The sequence below is a fragment of the Lytechinus pictus genome, chromosome 11, assembly GCF_037042905.1.
Source record: "Lytechinus pictus isolate F3 Inbred chromosome 11, Lp3.0, whole genome shotgun sequence".
In the NCBI taxonomy this organism is placed as follows: Eukaryota; Metazoa; Echinodermata; class Echinoidea; order Temnopleuroida; family Toxopneustidae; genus Lytechinus; species Lytechinus pictus.
In genome coordinates, this window is record NC_087255.1 from 35,037,553 (window position 1) to 35,060,930 (window position 23,378).

The window sequence follows — 23,378 nt, forward strand, 5'->3', positions numbered from 1 at the left end:
TATTTTTACATTAAAATGAGGGGCGTCTAATGAGACGTTTTCTTTTCTTTTAACGCGTTTAGTCAGATTTGGTATTGAATGCAAGGTATCAATCTATTCAGGAGAACCCACTCTTTCTTTTGAGACCAAAATATTCAACTTTTCTTTGTTTGACCCTCAGTATAGGGCACATGAGAGTAATTCAACCGCGCGCAAAGCATGTCGGACAGGCGTAAGTAAAGATCACATGACTTTATTGATTAAAATAATTCATTAAAAATGGACAAAATGTTTGTATATCAAAATATAAATGATAGAAACAATGTCATGTTCATACTCTTTCATAATTAAGGCCTTTGGGGAGGCTAGACTGCATTTTTGTATTTCATTTTAATTATTATTACCCACAATGCAGTTCGGGTTTTTCTTGCGATGAACTTGGCGAAATTATGGTTAGTCTTATTTCAGGCCACTTAACTTTTGATTGAGCCGGGCAAGTACCCGATTAACATATCAGGTCTTAATGTACAGTTAATTGTGACTAATGTCAGAGATTTAAAGCAAAATCTATCGAGGGATTGATTTTTGATGATTTTTTGATGAGCTATGATTTAACACGTGAGTCAATGGGGGTCTGTAATACTCATGTGTGCCCTGTAACCGATCGAAGAGCCCACGCCACGTTTACTTTACAATTACTGCACGATACCGTCCAAAATGTGCAGGCATATCATGTTTTAATCCCGTGAGGCAAAGGTACACTGTCGGCACATATCGGTTACAATTTTACTTTTATTTTTTTACCAAAATATGCCATTACACCCCTCCCTCCGAAGAAACAAACGGTTGTCAAAAAAGGGTAAAATTCCAAAGACACTTAAAAAAATAATCATACTAATATAAAATTATGTCCCATTTCCTATACTAAACCAATCTGTTGAAAACGAGGAAAATCTTCATTGTATAGGCCAGATTTTTTTTTTTTTAATGCATCATTCAATTATTATTTTAATCAGACAATGAATCCGAAGCAGAGAATAATAAGGATTTATCTGCAGGTGAGAGACCACATGGGGTTTGTAATTACGAGGTCTGATCATTAGCCCGTTTTTTTTTTCAGAGGACTAAACAATGCGAGCGGGTGGCATACGGGGCAAAGTTTCTGTAAAGTGAGAGCAAAGCAAGCCCCCCCCCAAAAAAAAAAAAAAAAAAAAAACACTTTCTAATACCATTAATACGTCAAAATAAGGGCGCAAATTGCGCGCATTTAATACAATATGCACAAATTCGAATTGATCGTCTGATTATATGAAAAGTTATCTGATGATGGTGCAAGAAAATATTTGCACATAATTGCAAATTGTTTATGCATAACTTTAAAAAAAAATCTAAAATTTATATATTTGTTCTACTTCTTCCACGTCATTTGCACCGGCGACAATTGCTTTGTTCTAAATTCCACTCACGGAATGGCTAACTACAACCCTTGGTTTAACACCCTACCCTAAACTTAACCATATTGCAACCCTTACCCAATAAGGTAGACGAAATAAAACCGGAACAATTGTCGCAGGAGCAAGTGTCGTGTCACCATTTTGACTGTAACAAAATTATTTACTGCTTGTCCTACTCGTAGCAAGAATCAGAAAAGAAATCACGTACATATTTTTGCAAGTAATTTCCAGACTTCTGACAAATGTGTATGCTTGCAATTGATAGCACGTTTCTTGCATCTCATAAATCATAATGTTGATCCTTCAACATTAGGGGTTCGGTGCCAAACGCACTAATCATTCGCCAACGCGAGAACAGTTACAAAACACACTGAACAGTTCCAAATGTGCGATGTATTTACAACGTTTAATTGTAGATCACCTCTTGTGACTACCTCAACGATTTCACCTGTATGTTATTACAGCGAGTGTAATTCAGCAAGTGTAGTTCAAGTGTAACGCACGTGTAACGCAAGTGTAACGCAAGTGGTTTGACTGAAAACAATAGAGAAAAATGACATAAATGATATATGGTATATAATAAAAGAATAAGATACTAGTACTTAATCATAAACAACTAAGTAAATATCAGAGTAAACAATTAAATACAATTTATATACAACTCATACCAATGCAATTAATGTAGTTGACTGTTATCAACATCTCTAAATGAAATCTGAATTATCTGTATCTCCATCTAAATTTGGTAAACATAATTATGTATGAATATCAATAAACAGTATGAATATACCTAATATAACTCAATAACAAATGAGAAAAGTATTCAATTATACTCTATATAGTAGTTCTGATAAACTATAGTGCTGTTACAATTCTTATACATAAAGATAAATATGAAATAACTCACCAACTGTTAGAACCCTATTAACAACAGCTTAATCAGGATTGCTCTCTCTTTCTAAGTCCAACCTCTCCTCTTAAGAGTGACTTCGAACACAATGAATAATACTCCTGCTTGAGCCCACTATAAATGCATCTTCTTCCACACAAAGAGAATTATGAGAAAGTTACCCCCTTGGTCACTGCGTTGGTCATTGGATCTATCACTACCTAAACATATTTATACCTGATTAGACACTGGTAAACATTGGAGTGCAGGAATTTGGGGTATGCATATAATACACGTGCCTCTATGCTGTGCTTAAAACAATAGTGTCCTAATTCTAACTCCCATACTATATAATGCATAATATGCCGCTACATTACCGGCCCCAAATTAACAGACATCAGGATGTTAATTTCTATAAATATCATAAGCGGCAAAGATGCCTAAGTAATAACCTTAAATATAAGCAATAAACGTACATAACAAACAACTAGGAAATGAGAACATATTAAAATAAACATCATGAACATATAGAAACGATTATACGGTCAAACAGTTATACTCATTATTTCATGTCAATAATCATTGACATACAGTAATCTAACTGCTTATAACCAACACAAATCATACAAGGCAATATATTTTATGTGATAACGAGAAGGTTGGAAATGCATCAAGTTGCATGCAGTTTACACAAAAATACTTTAATTGAAAGATGGCTGCGCATATTCAGGGGTAGATGAGCTCGATACCTCATTCATCTTGAGCAGCGTTATGCTCACTATTTTCAAGCAGGCAAAGCTTGGTTATAGGACGCTTGTAAAACCTTGGTCCAACCTTTACTTCTGCTTGGCGAACCTTGCCATCCCTTCCAGGGTATACCTCCGAGACTTTGCCAATGGCCCACTGTCCTCTTGGCATAGCCTCATCCACCATCAGGACAAGATCATCAACCTTGAAGTTCCTGATTGAATGTAGCCACTTCTGTCTGTTCTGTAGCATCGGCAAATATTCACGACGCCATCGTTTCCAGAACAGCTCAGCTAGATATTGACATTGTCGCCATCTGCGACGGCAGTATTGGTCATCTTTCGTAAAGATACCTGGCGGTAAGCAGTGGGGTTGTTTCATCATCAGAAGATGATTCGGAGTAAGCGGCTCCAAGTCATTTGGATCTTGCCTGATATTAGTCAAAGGTCTTGAGTTAGGAATTCCTTCGACCTCTACTAGTGTTGTCACTAGGATTTCATCATTCACGAGTTGTTCTCCAAGAACACTCTTTAGTATCTTCCGCACAGATCTTATAAGCCGTTCCCACACCCCGCCCATGTGACTTGCTGCGGGAGTGTTGAACTGCCACTCGATATCTCTCTGATGCAGAAACTCTGCTACCTTCTTCTGATTCAAAATGTGAAGATTCTCACGTAGTTCACGTTCGGCACCCTTGAAGTTTCTTCCGTTGTCACTACGAATTTTCTCTGGCCTCCCTCTTCTACTCATGAATCTTCTGAGCACGTTGATAAACGAGTCAGTGTCGAGGGTGTGAGCCACTTCAAGGTGTACAGCCCTGCTTGCAAGGCATGTGAAGATACATCCGTATCTCTTCACTGTTTTCCGCCCTTCCTTGACATAGAGTGGCCCAAAATAGTCAATGCCAACACTGGAAAAGGGTGGTTTGTCAGGTGTGACTCTGTCTTTAGGCAAATCTGCCATGAACTGTTGCCCTCTGGCAGCGTTCCTCTTCTTACATCTGAAACACCTTCCGATAGTTTTGCGTACTGCAGCTCCACCATTGATGATCCAGAACCGCTCTCTTAAGGAGTTCCATGTAGCACCTGCACCACAATGTCCAACCAATATGTGATGATGGATGATGAGCAGCTTGGTGACATGGTGTCCACTTGGAAGGATCACTGGGTGTTTACTATCGTATGGTACTGGTGCATTGGCAAGTCTTCCACCAACGCGCAACACACCATCTACCATGATAGGATTAACCTTCGCTAAGCCAAGACCGGAAGTCTTCTTAGCACTCCCATGAACGACTTTCAGCTCATGAGGGAACTCCTTCGTTTGAACGTACTTAACAATAGCCACTTCAGCCTCCTGCAGCTCTGCAGGAGAAAGCACGTTCTCAGTGCATGGCTCCTTGTTTCCTAACCTCTTCAAGCGAAGGTATCTCAAGAATCGCCTGATCCAGGCAATGCCCTTCTTGAGTCTCGTCCATGATGAGTAGCGTTCCAGGAGATCATCTATCATCCTGTCACAACTGACAAAGTTGCTCTTTGCCATCTTCTTCACTTCAGGGTCTCCTTGAAGTTCTTGCATCGATCGAAGGAGATGCAAGGGTTGTGGCCATTGATCCTGTTTCTTCCACAGGAAGTCAGGCCCGTTAAGCCATCTTGCTTCTGAAATCATTTCACCTGCAGACAAGCCTCTAGAACCCTCATCTGCAGGATTTGATTTTGTGTCTACAAATCGCCACTGTGCAACATCAGTCGCAGCACGGATCTTAGACACGCGATTAGCCACGAAAGTATGAAAGCGCCTACTCTCATTTTGGATATACTGCAACACTGACGTAGAATCTGTCCAGTAAGTGGTCGTGGCTATCGGCAATTTCAATTCTTTCTGGATGGTCTGGCCAAGCAAGACTGCCAGAACAGCTGCTGAGAGTTCAAGACGTGGTATTGTAGTCGTCTTCACTGGTGCTAGCCTCGTCTTCCCCATAACAAAGGCACAGTGAACATTTCCTTCCGCACCCTCCGTACGGAGATAGGCCACTGCTGCATACCCTCTCTGGGAAGCATCACAGAAGACATGCAAATCTTGTCTTGACGTCTCTGCACTAGTCTTTAGTTTCAAGCACCTTTGAATCTGCAGTCCTTGCAGTTTCGGAAGTCCATTTTGCCATTGCTTCCATCGAATTTGTTCAGCTTCACCAACAGCTTGATCCCATCCTAGGCCTTCTATGCAAATATCCTGCAAGAGAATCTTTGCTACCAGCACAACTGGGGCTACAAATCCGAGAGGATCGTATAAGGCACTGGTCACCGAGAGTATACCTCTTCTTGTAGGAGGTTTCTCCTTTGGATTTACCTTGAAAGTGAAGATGTCAGCTTCAACATTCCAAGATACCCCAAGAGTCCGCTCCATTGGAGGATTCTCAAAGTCGAGGTCGACTACTGATGCTGCTCGCTCAGATGGAGGGATACTGGCAATGACGTCATAGTCATTACTGACCCACTTCGTGAGTCAAAATCCTCCAGCTGACAGCACCTTACGCAGACCTTTTGAGAGGTCTATAGCATCTTGTCTGGTTGCAACAGACACAAGGCAGTCATCTACATAGAAGTTATCTTTTACTGCCTTTGTTGCTTCCTCAAGCCCCACTCCGCCATTTTCTTCAGCAGCCTTCCTCAATGCAAAGGCTGCACAACTTGGCGAGGAAGTGGCACCAAACAAGTGTACCAACATCTTGTAGGTTCTTGGTGTCTTAGACAAGTCTCCATTAGGCCACCAGAGAAATCGCAGGGCATCACTGTCTACAGATGCTACTTTCACCTGGTGAAACATCGCTTCGATGTCTGCCATCAAGGCAACCCTTTCTTCTCTGAATCTTGTCAAGACACCAACTAAGTTATTATTGTAGTCAGGTCCTTGGAGCAGCTGGTCATTCAGTGATGTGCCATGGCTCCTAGCCGCACAATCGAAGACTACTCGTACTTTACCTTTCTGTGGATGGACAACTGGATGATGAGGTAAGTACCATGTCTTTCCTGAATGACGTGTACTATCCACATCAGGCACTCCTTGTGCATAGCCTTTCTCTATGTAACCTTCCACAGTTTCTGTGTACTTCTTATGCATCACTTGGTCCTTAGCCAAGCGCCTCTGTAATGATCGCAGACGTGTTTCTGCCATCTTCTTGCCGTCCGGCAAATTGACATCCGGATGACGCCAGGGCAATCCAATTTCATAGTGCCCATCGACTTTCTTGACTGTTTTCTTGAAGATCACCTCAGCTCGCTGATCTTCTACTGACAGCCCCCTTTCACCCTCTTGGTGGTGCTCTCCAAAGTCAAGCTTCCAGAACTTCTCGACTTGTCTTTGGAGCAATTCATCGCCCATACATGTATGGGTGAAGTTAGAGGTGAACCCTGACCTCTGTTTATTCTGTCGGGAAGTTGGTCCTAGTAGGGTCCATCCCAATACTGTGCGCATAGCATATGGTTCTCCCTTCTTACCTTGTCTATCTTCTTTAACCCAAAATGCTTCCGGAGTATCCCCTCCAATGAGGAGCATTACTTCATTGGAATCGATTTGAGGGATGGTGATGTCACGGAGATGTGACCATCGTTCAGTGTCAGTTGGCCGAGGTATGCTATCAGCAGAAATCGGTAACTTCTCCACTGTCCACACCCCTTCTAAGTCAATGTGTTCAGTTTCCTGAATTCCGGAGACTGAGAGTTGGATCTCTGTACCACTCATCTCCTTGTTCTCCTGGTTAATGGTAGACAGATTAAACCTTTTTTTGTCACCCTTTATACCAAGTTTCTGGGCGAGCCTCTTGTCACAAAGTGACACATCACTTCCTCCGTCAAGCAGAGCCCAAGTTTCGATTTCTCGACCATGGTTTCTTACCTTTACTGGGATAATTCTCAGACATACCTTTTTATTTACAGATGCAGCCAGACTGGTAGCCGATGGTTGGTTCGAAACAATCCCAACCTTATCATTTCTGTCATCACCGGCCCCGGTCGATGCATCCGGCCTCGGAAAGTGAAGAAGGGCATGGTGCTTACCTCTACAGTCCCTTTGATTACATAAGGGCTTGCGCCTGCAATCCTTCGCCACATGCGAAGGCTTCAGACAATTGTCGCACAAACGACTCTGGCGCACTAACTTAAACCTTTCCTTTTGAGTTTTACCCTTGAAGACATCGCATGTCTCCAGGTCATGGATTTTCGAGCAACAAGGACATTTCCTCTTGCTAACTTTCCCTTCTTCCTCATTACCAAAGGTTGAGAGAGTGGTCCATTTCTTTCCCCCACTCCCTTGTTTGTCATGTGCCTTCCCAGTTGCTGCTTTATGGCCTTGCCCTATGTTCTTTCCGAACAAGTTATTGGCGACCATAGCTTGCCTTTCAATAAACTCAGTAAGGTGAGCGAAATTCGGCTCTATGCCGGCCAAGAAAAGACCATTGGCACGTTCGGCCCATCTAGCCTGTAGCTGGGTAGGGAGTATACCCTGGATCTTAAGGAGGTTATCTGTGGCATTCATGTTTGCAGTATGACCCATCTGCTCAAGTGTTATTCGGCAAGAACTCATTTCCCTTGCCAACTCGCGCAAACTGTTACCATCATTAGGTTTTATTGGGGAACGATTTAACACCTTTGCCAACCTAGCTTGTGATATTACATGTGGCTGGCCATACTGACTGGCTAATATACTTCTAGCTTTCTTGTATCCTTCATCTGAAGGCATAAGGTCACAACACTCGATGCATTCCCGCGCCTTACCCTCACAATATTGCAACAGATACATCAATTTTGTCTTGTCATCCTTAACCTTACATGCTACATTTACATCAAAGCTATTAATGAATCCACTGTACTTAACTGGGTCTCCGTCAAATTTAGCTAGTTCTGCCTTCGGCATATTCATAGACAATAACATCATATTACACAAATCAACCATTGGATTAACCATATCTACTGTACCTCGCATAGATTTATCTACCTCAGTATTACTGTTAAGATTGGCGTTCACACCAACCCTTCCCATCCCAACACCAGGAGCATCATTAATTACATCATCATTACATGCACTATCAACAACATTAATAGTATGTTTGGTTTCTACGTTACCCAAGGGTTCATCATTGTTCTGAGCTGGTTCATTAAGTTCTTGATCACATTCAAGCTCCTCTAATATCTCCACTTCAAGTTCAGCATTCTTTATTTCATTCTCCATTTGCAATGTTGCGAGTCTCTCATCCAGATCCCGCTTAGCCCGCTCAAGTCTCTGTTGCTCCTTCATCTGTTCCATTCTTTGTTCAGCTAGCCTCTTCTTAAGCCTTGCTTCTCGGAGCCTTTCACTGCTCATTGAAGTAGAAGAACATATCGACGATTTAACAGAGCATTCATCATCTTGAGGGATGGTTATAGATTTGAACGCAGTGGTATCAGTGTCACTCATCCATGCCTTAACACGAGTTTCAAACTCAGTAAAGTTCAGCTTCTGGCTATTAAATACAACGTTGGCGTCAGACTCCGCCTTTCCACTCAGTAGGGAAACATACTCCCCAAACTTCCCCTCATAGGAAGAGAATAAGTCAATCAGCTGACAGTACTTTGTTTTGACTTGATCGCGATTCATCCGATCCAACATCAGTTGCTCCAACTCCTTGTATCTTCGGCCCAATTGGCCGAGATAACCATTGCATGATTGCTTCAGAGCTGCTACCTGATCCATGGTGCAAGTTGTCAAACTTTAATGTTGATCCTTCAACATTAGGGGTTCGGTGCCAAACGCACTAATCATTCGCCAACGCGAGAACAGTTACAAAACACACTGAACAGTTCCAAATGTGCGATGTATTTACAACGTTTAATTGTAGATCACCTCTTGTGACTACCTCAACGATTTCACCTGTATGTTATTACAGCGAGTGTAATTCAGCAAGTGTAGTTCAAGTGTAACGCACGTGTAACGCAAGTGTAACGCAAGTGGTTTGACTGAAAACAATAGAGAAAAATGACATAAATGATATATGGTATATAATAAAAGAATAAGATACTAGTACTTAATCATAAACAACTAAGTAAATATCAGAGTAAACAATTAAATACAATTTATATACAACTCATACCAATGCAATTAATGTAGTTGACTGTTATCAACATCTCTAAATGAAATCTGAATTATCTGTATCTCCATCTAAATTTGGTAAACATAATTATGTATGAATATCAATAAACAGTATGAATATACCTAATATAACTCAATAACAAATGAGAAAAGTATTCAATTATACTCTATATAGTAGTTCTGATAAACTATAGTGCTGTTACAATTCTTATACATAAAGATAAATATGAAATAACTCACCAACTGTTAGAACCCTATTAACAACAGCTTAATCAGGATTGCTCTCTCTTTCTAAGTCCAACCTCTCCTCTTAAGAGTGACTTCGAACACAATGAATAATACTCCTGCTTGAGCCCACTATAAATGCATCTTCTTCCACACAAAGAGAATTATGAGAAAGTTACCCCCTTGGTCACTGCGTTGGTCATTGGATCTATCACTACCTAAACATATTTATACCTGATTAGACACTGGTAAACATTGGAGTGCAGGAATTTGGGGTATGCATATAATACACGTGCCTCTATGCTGTGCTTAAAACAATAGTGTCCTAATTCTAACTCCCATACTATATAATGCATAATATGCCGCTACACATAATTTACAACGATTTAGATATTTTTATTTAAAAATGAGGTTTGCCGTTTGTGTTCCCTGTAACTCTCGTCCATTCTGAATGCACTGTATTATGTAGTGGAGATCTCTTAAAATGAGATTTGATGATTTTAAACATCGGACTTCTTTCTTATAGAAGAACTTGGGGTATAGATGCAGCCTTGATGATAACTCATTATATATATTGAATCTTTAAAGGGGTAGGTCATCCTGGAAAAAAAAATTATTGTAAAACTACAAAAAAAAATAAATACTGGTGATGGTTTGAGGAAAAATTCATCAAAGATTAATATAAGATATTATCATTCATAAATTTCATGTTTTTTATGGTTTATGATGACTAAAACAAAATCTTATTTCAGAACCGGGTGTGAAATAATTTGTTGATATACTAAAGGTTCAATAAAACCATTTTTTATTTTGTTTATGTAAAATGAAGGTTCATTGATATTTTTAATTCACGATGAAAAAAAATGAAAATCCATATTTTATTGTTCGAATAGAAATCTGAATATTGAAATATTCCGAAAATTCATTTTGCCCAATTGATCGCTGACCCGGCAGCCACTGTGTCGCGTCAGATCGATTAATGCTATGAACGCCATACAGGGTAGCAGCAACTCCTATCTTTTTACATATTTTGGTCTAACGCGGCCGGGGTTTGAACCCCTGACCTCCCGGTTGTGATAGGGACCGTCTATAATCAACTGAGCTAACACACCGGTAATCCATACATGGGAAGCTGTTCGCATATTAAATGCGGCGCCGCAAATAATAGTTTAAAAAATCTAATAACTTTTCAAATCTTTGCTGGATTTCCCTAAACCATTCCCAAATATCTTTTTTCAGTAATTTCTACTGTTATTTAACAACAAAATTTTTGTTAAGGTGAACTTCCTCTTTAAAGTACATTATTCGAATGTTCAGATAATCACACTTGAAGTTTGTACATACTCACTGATAAACTCCTGTTGTTTTCTGGTAAATGTTTGATAATTAATAATTTTTTGATGCCACGATATGTTTCTAGATCTCATTACACTTTTAGCATGATGATCAATCGATCATCAAGCCTTTTAAAAGCCTCAATGCTCACAAAAGGTAAGAACTTATAAAAGTTATGCTTATGTAGATCTATCTAGATCTAACGTTCACGTTATGCCTCTCATAGCTGCAGTCCATATATACTTGTTAGTAATACCAGGGTAGCAGACGGTAGCTACCGTACCAATTTTCGCTTGTCAGAAGTGTCCCCGGGGTCCGCCCCTGATATTTAGCTGGGAAAGAAAGATATCAGACCACGGACCTACTAGGTCCATGTTTCTCAAAGCTAAACCTATTAAAATGTGAACATGTGAAATGATTAACCACTTATTAATACCTATAGTGTCCTGGTGTATTCGTCTACAATGATATTCACTCCTTGGGAAAGACGACGTTCAATGTGCTTACTTGCATTATCCTTTATGTAGTTACTTTAGTAGAAAAAACATATTTGAATAATGACCCTTGCAAAGTTGAAAATGAATAATATCCAAGAAAAATGTTGATTTTAATAAAGAGACAAAATCAAAATAGCAAAACGCTGAAATTTGCATTAAAATCGGGTGTAATATAAGAAAGTTATGACATTTTATAGTTTCGCTTATTTTTCACCAAACAGTTAAATGCACAACTCAGTGACATGCAAATGAGACAGTCGATGGTGTCCCTTTATCACTATTTATTTTGCTTTTTATTGCTTGAATAATACAACATTAAATTTTTACAGATAAGGACCAACTTGACTGAACAAAAAACAATGCTAATTCCACACGTTCATGGAGGAATTAATATTTGTTTCACTTAACAATTAGGAGAAAATTTTAATATTTCACATTTCATACAGCAAAATACAAAAGAAAAAAAAATAGTGAGTGGATAATGTCACCAGTCTTCTCGTCTGCATACAGATCAGGATGTGCATATAACTATTTTGTGAATTTAAAGGAGAAGTTCACCCTGAGGAAAATTTTATTGTAAAAATATCAGAAAAAATAGTAGAAAATAATGGTGAAAGATAATGGTTAAAGATTAAGAAAGCCTTTTAGAAATTTAAGTTTTGGATTTGTGACGTCATAGACGAGCAGCCACCCCACATGTTATGTAATACAAAATGCATGACTTTCACTCTTTTAATGGTACCAGATGGCTTATTTTTGTTTTCTATTCATGATCTGGTGTGAAAATGATTTATCTATTGATATACAAAAGATACAGTATTAACTTTTGGTTTGGGTAGACTGGTCCTTTAATAAAGACACATGGTGCACATTGTGTGCTCATGTAACATGATATTTGTGATTGAGAGACTAATCAAACATTGTGACTATAAAAGATAGAAAGAGAAAAAATGGAGAGCGCACGTGTGTGTGTGTGTGTGTGTTTGTGTGAGAGAGAGAGAGTCGTCGTCGTCGTCGTAGCTGTGATAATAGCCTGAGTAGTAGAAAAAACAAGTAAATAAATGAATGAATGAGTGAGTGAATGTATGAATGAATGAATAAACAAATTAATAAATGAGAAAAATATTCAATAGCACGCAAATCACATGATCTAAAATCAACACTCATCTCATGAGTAATTATTTTTAAAAGGTCCATTACAGAATAGAAATGCTGCCTGTATAAAACTGAATGGGAAAATAATGGTCAGGAAACTGATGACAGGGGTGTCACAAAAGGCGGGAAAATTTTATGGAAACACCAAAAATTAAATGCCGTGAATAATTATAGTAATATAAAAGAAGAGCAAACTGAGGGAGGGGGCAGGCATCACATAAATTGAGACAAACTGAACTAGAGACGCCCAACAAGATGATCATTATGAAAAGTACAACACTTTTGCATTTGACATGTTTGATATTGTTTGGATAAGGGAGTGTCATTTAGGATAGCATGATAATAGTATTTCTAGGGAAATGTACTTGTCAACGTGCATGTGTGTATTTTCAGATTTAAAAAAATGTTCTCTCAGACAAGGCATAACAAAATTTGATCATAATTACTCAGAAATTTCAGTAATTATTAGGCCTTAGGTTATTGGGCCACGATTTGGCCACCCCCCCCCCTAATAAAAAAGGGTTTTACAGTTACTGTAGCCCTTTATCAGCCTTTAAAGATTTGTTTTATTTGTTATTTATTCATTTTTTTGGCTACGCTAGCCGAAGTCGGGATGTTTTAAGGCACTTGTTCACTGCAACCACCCTGCCTGTCATGCCTGTGGGGAATATACTATGGTATGCCAATGAAGTACACAGCACACACTTAAAAAGTTCATTTATATCACTTTTGTATTTAAAAAAATACTAGTTTCCATACAGTTGCAATTCATTCATCATGAGTAACCTGGGCATCATTTTTTGTATTCACAAGAGTGCTCAAGTACATGAATTGTGAGCATATTTTTGTGTACGCCCTCTATTGGTGGAAAGTAAAATTGCAAGAAAATTGTTATTTTCCTATCTCTATTTTTTATTCGAAAAAATAATTAAAATTGGCTCATCCACCTGCTCCAAGAAGCTCATTGATGTCATTGGGACCGCTCAAAATAGATGAAATGGAAACTGACAGTGTAACAAATCAAGCATTTGTCCCCAATATGCCCAAGAACAAGAGAAAATAAGCCGAACATATAGCCAACCTTATTTCCCCCCACGCAGGGAGTAGTAACAGGGGACAAGGTTATATCATAAACCTTGTTCATTGAATGAGTGGTTTCAATCCTGAAATTCATGCAGCAAGGTGCCCAAAGAAGGTTGTACCGCACATGCAACATATTACCTGGCATCTGTCACAGCCTCCAAATAGCTACACCATTATACAGAAAATTTAAAGAATAGGGACATTCTTACATTTCCTAATAAGCACAACCGAAAGATGTTCATAGATATGAGAACACAAGGGATAAAATAAAAATTGTCTTTCCCCAAAAAAGAAATATTCAAAATTTAATGACAGGTGCGTAATATGCACACAAATGCAATGGGAATATCAAAACTTTATAGTAAACTGACTATATGGATGTTAACCTAAATAAAGTAAGCTGGATTACCGAGAACCATATACTCACCTTAATCCTGGGTCAGTCCGTCTTAATCGTACAAAGGATGAAGACTTCGATGACTTGTAAGTATATAGAGCTTGTCGTAGAACTTGTAAGTAGACTTGTCGTAAAACCTGATGACTCGTGTGAACTTGAGGGACGTATACGTAGTAGACTGTAGTACTGTACTGATCGAGAGCTGAACGTGAGAATGCGTCTGATATCTTGGGATCCTGATTCTGCGTACGTATGGAGGTTTTCTGGGGGGCATGGTCGCACGCACGGTCGCGCGTATTGTAGCACTTCGCGCGGGCGACCAAGTTCCCCATATTCCCCCCAACCGTAAAAATAAAGGGGAGATTGATTATTAACTGTACTTTCCTAATCACTCATGTAGATGTAAAGATAGGTCTGAGGAGTGGACAAAAAAGTAACAATAAACCGGTACATGTAGTACCAGGAATAAAAACACTCGTCCTAGACCCCTGAAAGGAACTATTTACTTCCCAGTATCTCGGAAATATCACGAAAACATATACTAAGGAAATTTAGGTTTCTTTCCCTATACTCGTGGGCATTAAACAGACCCTCAAAAAACTTTATTGAACATATATACATATATATGTATACATGTCTTTAGGTTACGAGCTACTAAGCATGTAGTTCATGTAGTCCATGTAGTTCATGCGTGAAAAGGACTATTTACACACAAAAAAATATGGATGGCCCCAAATCTCAATCCCCAAACTTTGGAGGATGATAACCAAGTAATAAGCCTTGCTTGGCCAGCAGACTTTAAAACTAAATTGAAGACCATATCGCCTGGATATCATTAAAGGAAATGTATAATTTTACCTGTGACGTCATTCGGCACAATGGTTGAAATAACTAAAAAACTTTGTGTGACACAACTTGGCACAATATTGTCTTTGAAAACCAAACCTATATCCGCTGGATAGTATGTTAAGAAATTTATAAACTCACTTGTGACGTATTTTGGCACCACGGTTGGAATAAATATAATATCACCTGGATATATAACTTTACGTGCGACACAATTTGGCACAATATTTCAAAAAACTAAACCAATGTCTCTTGAGCTTTATGGAATATAAGAGTCCGCAACCTTTACCAGTCCCTGAAGACTAAGGAGGGTCCGAAAGATGACAGCCAACAGACACTTTCCACTTGGGAATGTAAAATCTGGTCTAGTTCGGCCCGGTACGTTGGGAAAACTTCTCAGTCCTTCTCCGCCACGATACAGAATAGAAACGTTCTCCGGAGAGAGAAAATACTGCATCGCAGAAGAGAAGAACCTAAGACCCCTCAATTACATGGATAGGCCGCGACTTTATCTTTTAATTAACCTCCAAAGTAGGAAGGGCAAGATTTTGGACAGAAAAATAAAACATGAGACAGGGGCCACCAAAAAAATGAATAACATACCCTATTACCCTAACAGGCCATACAGTAGTTTTGCATTGTATGTGGCTTGGGCCATTATAGTGGCCAAGGGCTGCCCCCGCAGGTTGGCTACCACCGCCCCCACATCACCCAGGCTTTCAGGTGAAGTCACCGTCATGTCCGGGCGAGGAGGGAGATGCGGAGCATCGGTCTCCAGAATTAGCCGATCCGCGGGGACAGCCCTAAGGCCTTGAATTTGTTCTGTTGTGAAGTACGCTGCCATCCCGGCAATACCGAAATAGCAATATGGAAAGGCAGCGATCCATTTCCCGGCTTGCAAAGCATCGCTGGAGAAGTTATGGATGTGTATCCTTTGGAGTGGGGAGCAGTGCTTTGCAAGAAGCCGGCGGGCCAAAGTGTGCGCCGCGTACGCGGTATTATTCTTCGAATCACCCCTTAGGTGAAGGATAAGGACCCTCCCTTGGGTGCCCTGACCAAGAAGTCGCAGAAAGAGCGCTTCCTGGTCAGGCCACCACTGGGAGTTGACAGAAAAGTCAAAGCCCAGTTCGCTTACGCCTACAACCAAGGGGCTTTGAAGTAGGGCAACCAAACGCTGCCACTGATCTTCGGTGTACTGTGAGGCCTGTTTAGGGTGTATCCCTACTGCTAATCTCCAGCTCCCGTCCCTCTTGTTGTATGGGGGGCTGTGAGCCAGCACCCGGGAAAGAAAGCCGGGGTCCATAAAGAACTCTGGGTCACAGAAGTTCAGGACCCCTCCGACTATCTCTACCGGGTGCTTTGTCACCACGCTCTTCCCCTTTCTCTTACTGTACCAACCACACCTGTCTGGGTGAAAATGGCTATCAAACCCTAGTAGAAGCGGGGGATGGGAGCTCGGAGCAGGGGCGGGGGCATCCATTAAAGAGAAATCTTCTCGGTTGAGGTAATTCAAGAGACCCCTCCCTCTCCCCTTACTATGGAAAGTACCGGGCGTGCCGGGTGTTATGGGACCCTTGCGGACCCTTGCGAACCCTCTCCCCCTCCCCATTCCTTTGGATGGCTTAACGCCCTTCATCATGACAGGGGCAGGACCGGGAGTTTCCTTTAGGGAATTAGGGGAATCCCTGGACCCTGCCCTTAACCGACTCCGTAATCGACGCAACTTACGGAGCCACGTACGTTTTTGTCTACTGCCAGGGGGCGGGATTGGGCCCATCCGTGCATCTATTTCTGCTTGCCAGGCAGCCTCTGGAGGGATAGCCTCTGGGGGGGTAGAGGGGGGCCGGGTGTCCATTTCCACCTCGAAGGTTGACTCGGCGTGGAGTTCTAGCTCATCCATCTGAAAAGAGAAAAGGAAATGGGTTACCCACAGCTACAAAAAGGACAAAAATACTTGTCAATAGACATTCCTTCCGCATGGGTAACACCAACACATGCACCATGGAACCACTCATCGCACCCATCACATTGAATCATGAACGATCCATCGTCGGGGGTTCTACAGTAGCAATACCTTTCCTTCCTCCAGTCAGGGCCTGAGGGCTTGGCCTCGTCAAGGCACCTTTTGAGCTGGTCATGGTTTACAGTCAGGGCCTTGTTCCGATAGATCACCCGGTATACATAAGGGGTATATCGCTTCACGATAAAAAAAAAAATAATAATAGCCGGACCCTTCCAGGGAGATTGCAGCTTCTTGCATTTTCCCTTGGGGGTCGCCTTGGCGAGAAGGTATACTCGGTCCCCTTCTTTAAATTGCCGCAAGTATACCTTTATGTCGTAATCCCGCTTCAACCGTCGCTGTGTATTCCGGAGGGTGGCTCTCGCAGCATCGTGCGCCTCTCGGATGCTCTGGGATAACTGAGATGAATATTCATCCAGAGGTCGGTCAGAGACGAATGGGGGAAGTGGAAAAATCAGCTCCGCTGGTTGATTAGTTTCACGCCCCAGCATCAATTGATTGGGCGTGAATCCCGTACTACGGTTGATCGTGGAACGAATCGCTCCAGCGATCTGGGCGAGGTTGTGGTCCCAATGAGTCTGGGACTTCCCAATGTAGCACCTTACCGCATCCATTAAGGTTCGGTTGAAACGTTCAACCTGGCCGTTTGCGGAAGGTCGGTACGGGGTAGTCCTAGCCTTATGTATATGGAGCAGTTTACAGATGTTCGTGAATAACCTGCTCTCAAAATTTCTGCCCTGATCAGTAAAAATCTGGAATGGATAGCCAAAGCGGCAAAAGAACTCGCTAATGGCTGCCTGAGCGGTTACTTCCGCTGTCTGAGAGGGCAGTGGGACACACTCAACCCACTTGGTGAACTGGTCCACCATCATCAAGATGTACACGTTACCTCGTGAGGTTTTGGGTAAAGGACCCATGAAATCGAGGTGTACACGTTCCATCGGGGCCCCCGCATGATAAGTTATCATGGGGTGTTTCCCATACCTCACGGCTTTCTTATTTTTATTACAGACGGCACATCTCCGAATATACTCTTGGATGTCGCCCGACATACCATACCAGTAGTATTTGGACCGAAGTTTACCTTTAGTACGGTTCACACCAGCATGAGCTGCTGAAGGAGGATCATGATTTAGCTTGATCACTTCAGTACGCAAAGACTTGGGCACTACAAGTAGGAGATTGTCATCGCCTTTACGCCAAATGACACCATCCTTATGCACAAACAGCTCTCGGTTGACCCATAGGAACTTTCCAGCGGGGTCCCACAGAAGAACAGTTCCCTCGTCTGGTTCCTCTTTATCGAGCAGCCATTTGCGCAAGGGGGTCAGTTGACCATCAGCCTCTTGTTCTTTCCGAAGAAAGTCCATTGAGGTGAGGTCGATACCAGACCCGGCATCATGGGTTACCCCGTTGACCCTAAAAGAGAATGGACCGTCGATTGGACCAATATCCAGGTGAGTGATAAAGAGGTCCTCCGATTCTCCGGGGTCAAGGGTAACTTCTGAAACTTTACTCCTTTGTGCCAATTGGATCACATTGTCCACAGCATCAGTGAAGTGTGCCCAGTTTGTGTGGGCCTTCAGGCAGTATGCACAACCACCACAGGGCAAACTCTTGGGGTCAATACCCAGACGGTAGTTCTCACATGTAAAGTCGCCGTCGGGTATACGAGACAATGCATCTGCATTCTGATGTTTCTTGCCAGGGCGGTGTTCAACTGCCATGTCATATTGGCCCAGTTCTTCGAGCCACCGGGCAAGCTGCCCTTGAGGCTCCCTAAAGTTCATTAACCATGTCAGACTCCCATGGTCCGTGCGAACTGTAAAAGGCTTTCCGAGGAGGTAATGCCTATACTGGCGGGTAAACCGTACCACTGCCAACAGCTCACGCCTGGTTACACAATAGCGTCGTTGTTCAGGGGTCAGGGAAAAACTGCCATATGCAATAGTTCGCTCTTGCCCCTGTTGGACTTGGGTTAAAACAGCCCCAATAGCTGTGCCAGACGCATCGGTATCCAGAATGAACGGATCCGTGGAGTTGGGTAGTGCGAGGATAGGGGCGGTGGTCATGAGCCTCTTGACTTCCTCAAAAGCCACTTGATGCAGGTCCTCCCAGCGGAAGTCATTGTTCCCAGTGAGGCCATAGAGTGGCCCTACAACCTGGGCATAGTCTTTAAGGAAGACACGGTGATAATTTACAAGTCCGAGGAGCCGTTCCACCTCCTTTGTGGACTTAGGGGTGGGCCAGTCCACTACGGCTTGAACATGCTCTTCCTTAAGGTGGAGACCATTCCCATCAACCTCTCTACCAAGAAACTCTACCCGACGTTGGAAGAAGGAACATTTCTTTGGCTTCAACTTAAGCTTAAAGTCCCTAAATCGTTCCAACACCTGTCTGATGTTAGTGACGTGATCAGAGAAAGAGGTGCCGAGCACTACAACATCATCCAAGAAGGCTAAAGCGATATCCCAGTTCAACCCCCTGAGGATGAGATTCATTGCTCGAGAGAACGTGGCTGGGGCATTACATAAGCCGAAGCCCATGCGAACAAACTCGTATAAACCATACTTGGTGATAAATGCTGTCTTTTCACGGTCTTCCGGCCTGAGATTGACTTGCCATTAGGCAGAATTTGCATCTAGTTTGGAGAACCATGAATTCTCTGCTAAGGTATCCAAACACTCTTCGATGCAAGGAAGCGGGTAGACATCTTTCTTCGTAACGTTGTTAAGTTTACGATAGTCTATACACCAACGGACGCTACCGTCCCGTTTTCGGATTAAGACAGGGGCGGACGCCCATTCCGACATCGAAGGTTGGATCACCCCGGCGGACAGCATTTTGTTAAGACATGCTCGCTCCTCTTGAACAAAGTTCATGGGTGTACGCCTCATCTTTTGCTTGATGGGCGTAGCTTCGCCTGTGTCGATTGAATGGGTAATGGCTGTGAAATTACCCAAGTCGAATTCATCCCGGGCAAAGACACCCTCAAATTCTAGCAACAAGCCCTTTAATATTCCTTGCTGTTCAGGAATTAAGTGTTCCGAAGATCGTTTCCAAAGATCTTCCAAATGGGTGGGGATTTTGGCATCCCCAGTCAAGTCAACCTGGCTGACACTTGGAATAGGATTGTCAAAGTCGGGGGGTTCTCTAGAACCTACGCGAGAAGCCTGTCCAAGGTGTTGACCTTTATCCCAATGGATGGAAACATCAGTAGCATTCACAGCATATAACTGTATAGAGCTACTCCCAGAATGCAATGTGCGGGGAACCAATCCTATAAGGGCAACATCCGGCTTTACCATAAACTGGTCAAACGTGCAAGAAGAATCAAGTTCGCATTGTACTCGTTTGACTGACATTGGGGGGATGGTCACAGAATTTGAAACGAAAACCTGAGAGGTATCAGTGTCTTCACCACAAGTCATTGTAATGCACTCGCCCTGAAAGATTAACAAGGAATCCGGTATATTGATGAATGCACTGTGCTTCTTGAGGAGATCAGCTCCAAGCAGCATATCATCGTCTATCGGGGCAACATAGACGCATTCACTAAACGTCTGGCCACCTAGGGTCATATCAACCGGTCCTACAATTATTCCAGTCATACTCATATTTCTTCCAGCTGTATTTAGGACGACTGACCTAATAACTGGAGAAGCGGGGCGTAGTGCATGGTAGATTTTATCAGACATTATAGTCACCTCTGCAGCAGTATCGATTACGGCACGCATCAATTGGTTACCGACCAATATATTTATGCTATAAGTAGATGATGACTTTATCCGGCAGACTACAACGTCCGAGGCCTGTTCGAGGTCCTTCGGGATCCAGCTATCTAATTGCGGATTCTCTTCAGGGGGTGGCCAGGGGGGTACCAACCAGGGGCTGGGCTCCAATGGAGGCCTAGGCGTATCAATCACCTGGCTGATGGGGGGTGGAGAGGAGAGTTCCTTGACACTCGGAACTTTCCCTGACCCTTCAGTGATACCAATACCGTCCTGACCGCCATCTCTCAGTTCGGATTCTTTAACAATCAAATCAGGAGAGGGAACACCCAGTTCCTTACTTCCTCTGGGAAGAGAGTCTTCGCTATCCAACGACCGGTTAGCCTCAAGTACTACCAAGGATATATCTGCTTCTTGCTCCTCTTGAGAGAGCGAATCCTCTAAAAGTACTTTGGCATTTTCGGAATCCAAATTAGAATTGGGGTCCGCTTTTAGTGGGATCGGGGTCGGACCTCCTCCTCCGATCCCGAATCGTTTCCCAAATCTTCACAGACAAAGGAAACGCTCGGTCGGGGGCCTCGTTCTGGACACTCGTTCTTGAAGTGTCCAGACTTTCCACAGTGGAAGCAGGCACCAATTCGACCCGGTGACATATTCCCTCGGGCAGGAGATGCTCTGCCTCTACCACGAGGAGAAACTACTAACTTTTTTACACTCTCAGCTAGGCTTTGAACAGTAGCCGGCAAAGACCCAAGTGCTTCCAATTGCTTGAGTGCAGAGTCCATCTTCCCTTCTAAAGCGGAAACCCTTCGCTCTAAAACGGTATACGCTGGGGAAGTAGGGGGCGCACTCACCTGCCTTGCGGTTGGTTCAAGGGGGGTCTTTTCAGACAAGGAGACATGTTTAACCTCCCTGCGCGGTTTCCCATAAATAGCTCGGTGTGAGTGTTGATACCATTTAACAAGATCAACAGCCTCTTCCACGGTCTTAGGTCTGGAATTGAGTGCATGTTGCCCAGCTTCCTTATCTGCGGAGCCCTGGCAGAAACGCATCACTACCTGCTGCTGCACATATGCCTCGGGCAAATTAGGAAAAGCCTGAGAGGCTAAGGTAAGCAACCGAGCAGCCCACTTGGTGACATTCTCGTCAGGGGTCTGTCTTGCATAAGAGAAATTCATTTGCGATACCTCAGGCATTTCTTTAAGTGTGAACCTCTTTTCCATCCTATTCACCATAATGTTATATGGCATATCGGGCTCTCGCTCAAGAAGCGTGGCTAGATAGGAGCTAGCCTCCCCATCTAACGTCCAACATAAGTAATTACGCGATTGTTTGGCGTCCCACCCATTCTCACTGGCGAATAATTTAAACTTCGCAATGAAGGCTTGCCAGCTGCCCGTACCGTTAAAGGTTATGGACTTTGGCACCGAAACCAGTCGGGGTCTGTCCCCTTCCCCTGTACTGGTACTTAAGGATCTTCGTACCGGTGGTGGGTTGTGGGACTCGAAATCATGCTCTTGGGATTGGGGGGCCTGCGTTTCAGGGGCACGGTTGATGGCAAATAGTGATTGCAAAACACGCGAGGATAAATCAACTGCTACGTCTTCATTTGACTGTCTTGCATCCCGCCTATTGTGGTCTTGTGTTCTACGGGGGGATGATGACCTACGAGGGCCATGGTCAGGCGAGTGGGAACGGTTAGAGTTTGACCTATGCCAATCATCACGACCTCTACACGGACTGTGATTACCCCTATAATATCGTGGGGGAGAATCATAACGGTCATTTCGATATCGGCGAGGGGAATAGCGATACCTGTTCCTATAGTAGTCATATCGATCCCTACTGCGATCATAACGATCTCTACTCCGATCATAACGATCCCTACTATGATCATATCGATCCCGCCTGTGACCTCTAGGTGACCCTTGTCGGCGCCCACCATAATCCCGAAAAGGAGAATCATATCGACTATCCCGGCGGTTTGTACGTGGTGATCCACGGCGGCTGTTGTGGCGACCAGATGTGGGTGACCGAGATATAGGTGACCCGTGGCTACCCCTTGGTGGGTTAGCATGATCCCTAGATGACCTAGGACTGGCCTGGTCACTTGAGGGTGACTTCATAGGGGAAGAAAGCCCATCATCCTCACCTTCCCTCGGTGGGGGTGTGCGTTTTCGCGGCGAAGAGAAAACCACATGCTTCCGTGAGGGCGAATTGCCTCTAGCTACCTTATCTCTGCGTGAGCTGGCAGCCCCTGACTCTCCACTCTCTCTCCCCATTACTATTTTAAGATGTCCTGGCAACGAATCTTGAGGATAGGATTCAAAAGGGTAGGGAGAGGGGGATTGGATTGGCTGCTCATCGCCCACCTGTGCTGCTACATCACCTGCCGCAGCAGGGCCTACTATCACTCTTTCCTCAATAGAATCGGTAGAATTTGTGCCAGATTCTAAAACAGCATAAGGGGCAAAATCAAAGTACCCTGCAATCTCAGAGGCATTACGTATGTGCGGAATATCTAAGAAAGTTTCCATCGTAATATCATTAGCCTCTCGGAGGACCAATATTCGCTCGGCCAAAGTACTACCAATTCCTGGGACCTTCAATAGCTCCTCTGGCTCACAACAATTAATTTGAATCTTGGACATGATTCGATGAAGGGTGACTAAATTTTGAAAGTTCTATCTTACGCTAACAAGCACCTAAGTACTGAGTAAAGCTCCTTCGAAAATCAGAATTATCACTGATCAGTGATCACCACCAAATAGGATTGATCACTTTCAATCATCAATCTTACCAGAGAGCTAAACAACAACAACTAAAAACTAAGTTTGTTTGGAAAACCTAATTATTAAAATTTATCAAAGGTTTAAAGCTCTGATATGGCCAATATG

At 42.8% G+C, this 23,378-nt stretch overlaps 4 protein-coding genes across 4 annotated transcripts; all 4 read right to left on the bottom strand.

The window, feature by feature from the left end:
* Positions 1-1,821: 1,821 nt before the first annotated feature.
* LOC135155922 (uncharacterized) lies at positions 1,822-9,525 on the bottom strand. The gene is made up of 2 exons (XM_064106420.1): positions 9,433-9,525; positions 1,822-9,059 (listed from the first exon to the last, which is right to left on the bottom strand). Exon 2 carries the CDS (start codon positions 8,794-8,796, stop codon positions 5,575-5,577), a length of 3,222 nt encoding a protein of 1,073 aa, XP_063962490.1. The 5' UTR covers positions 8,797-9,059; positions 9,433-9,525; the 3' UTR covers positions 1,822-5,574.
* On the bottom strand, positions 3,073-5,475 carry LOC135156055 (uncharacterized). Its single transcript, XM_064107100.1, has one exon. The coding sequence runs from the start codon at positions 5,473-5,475 to the stop codon at positions 3,073-3,075; it is 2,403 nt and encodes an 800-aa protein (XP_063963170.1).
* Positions 9,526-12,034: 2,509 nt separating the features above from the next.
* Positions 12,035-16,645, bottom strand: LOC135155921 (putative deoxyribonuclease TATDN2). Its single transcript, XM_064106417.1, has 2 exons — positions 13,915-16,645; positions 12,035-12,282 (listed from the first exon to the last, which is right to left on the bottom strand). The coding sequence occupies exon 1, from the start codon at positions 16,628-16,630 to the stop codon at positions 15,338-15,340; it is 1,293 nt and encodes a 430-aa protein (XP_063962487.1). The 5' UTR covers positions 16,631-16,645; the 3' UTR covers positions 12,035-12,282; positions 13,915-15,337.
* Positions 16,646-16,653: 8 nt separating this feature from the next.
* Positions 16,654-19,296, bottom strand: LOC135156056 (uncharacterized). The gene has a single exon (XM_064107101.1). The coding sequence runs from the start codon at positions 19,294-19,296 to the stop codon at positions 16,654-16,656; it is 2,643 nt and encodes an 880-aa protein (XP_063963171.1).
* Between the last annotated feature and the right edge of the window lie 4,082 nt (positions 19,297-23,378).

Bases quoted from the DNA above. Each gene is read 5' to 3' on its own strand.
- LOC135156055 (XM_064107100.1), bottom strand. From the start codon at position 5,475: ATGGAGCGGACTCTTGGGGTATCTTGGAATGTTGAAGCTGACATCTTC.
- LOC135155921 (XM_064106417.1), bottom strand. From the start codon at position 16,630: ATGGATGAGCTAGAACTCCACGCCGAGTCAACCTTCGAGGTGGAAATG.
- LOC135155922 (XM_064106420.1), bottom strand. From the start codon at position 8,796: ATGGATCAGGTAGCAGCTCTGAAGCAATCATGCAATGGTTATCTCGGC.
- LOC135156056 (XM_064107101.1), bottom strand. From the start codon at position 19,296: ATGGGCTTCGGCTTATGTAATGCCCCAGCCACGTTCTCTCGAGCAATG.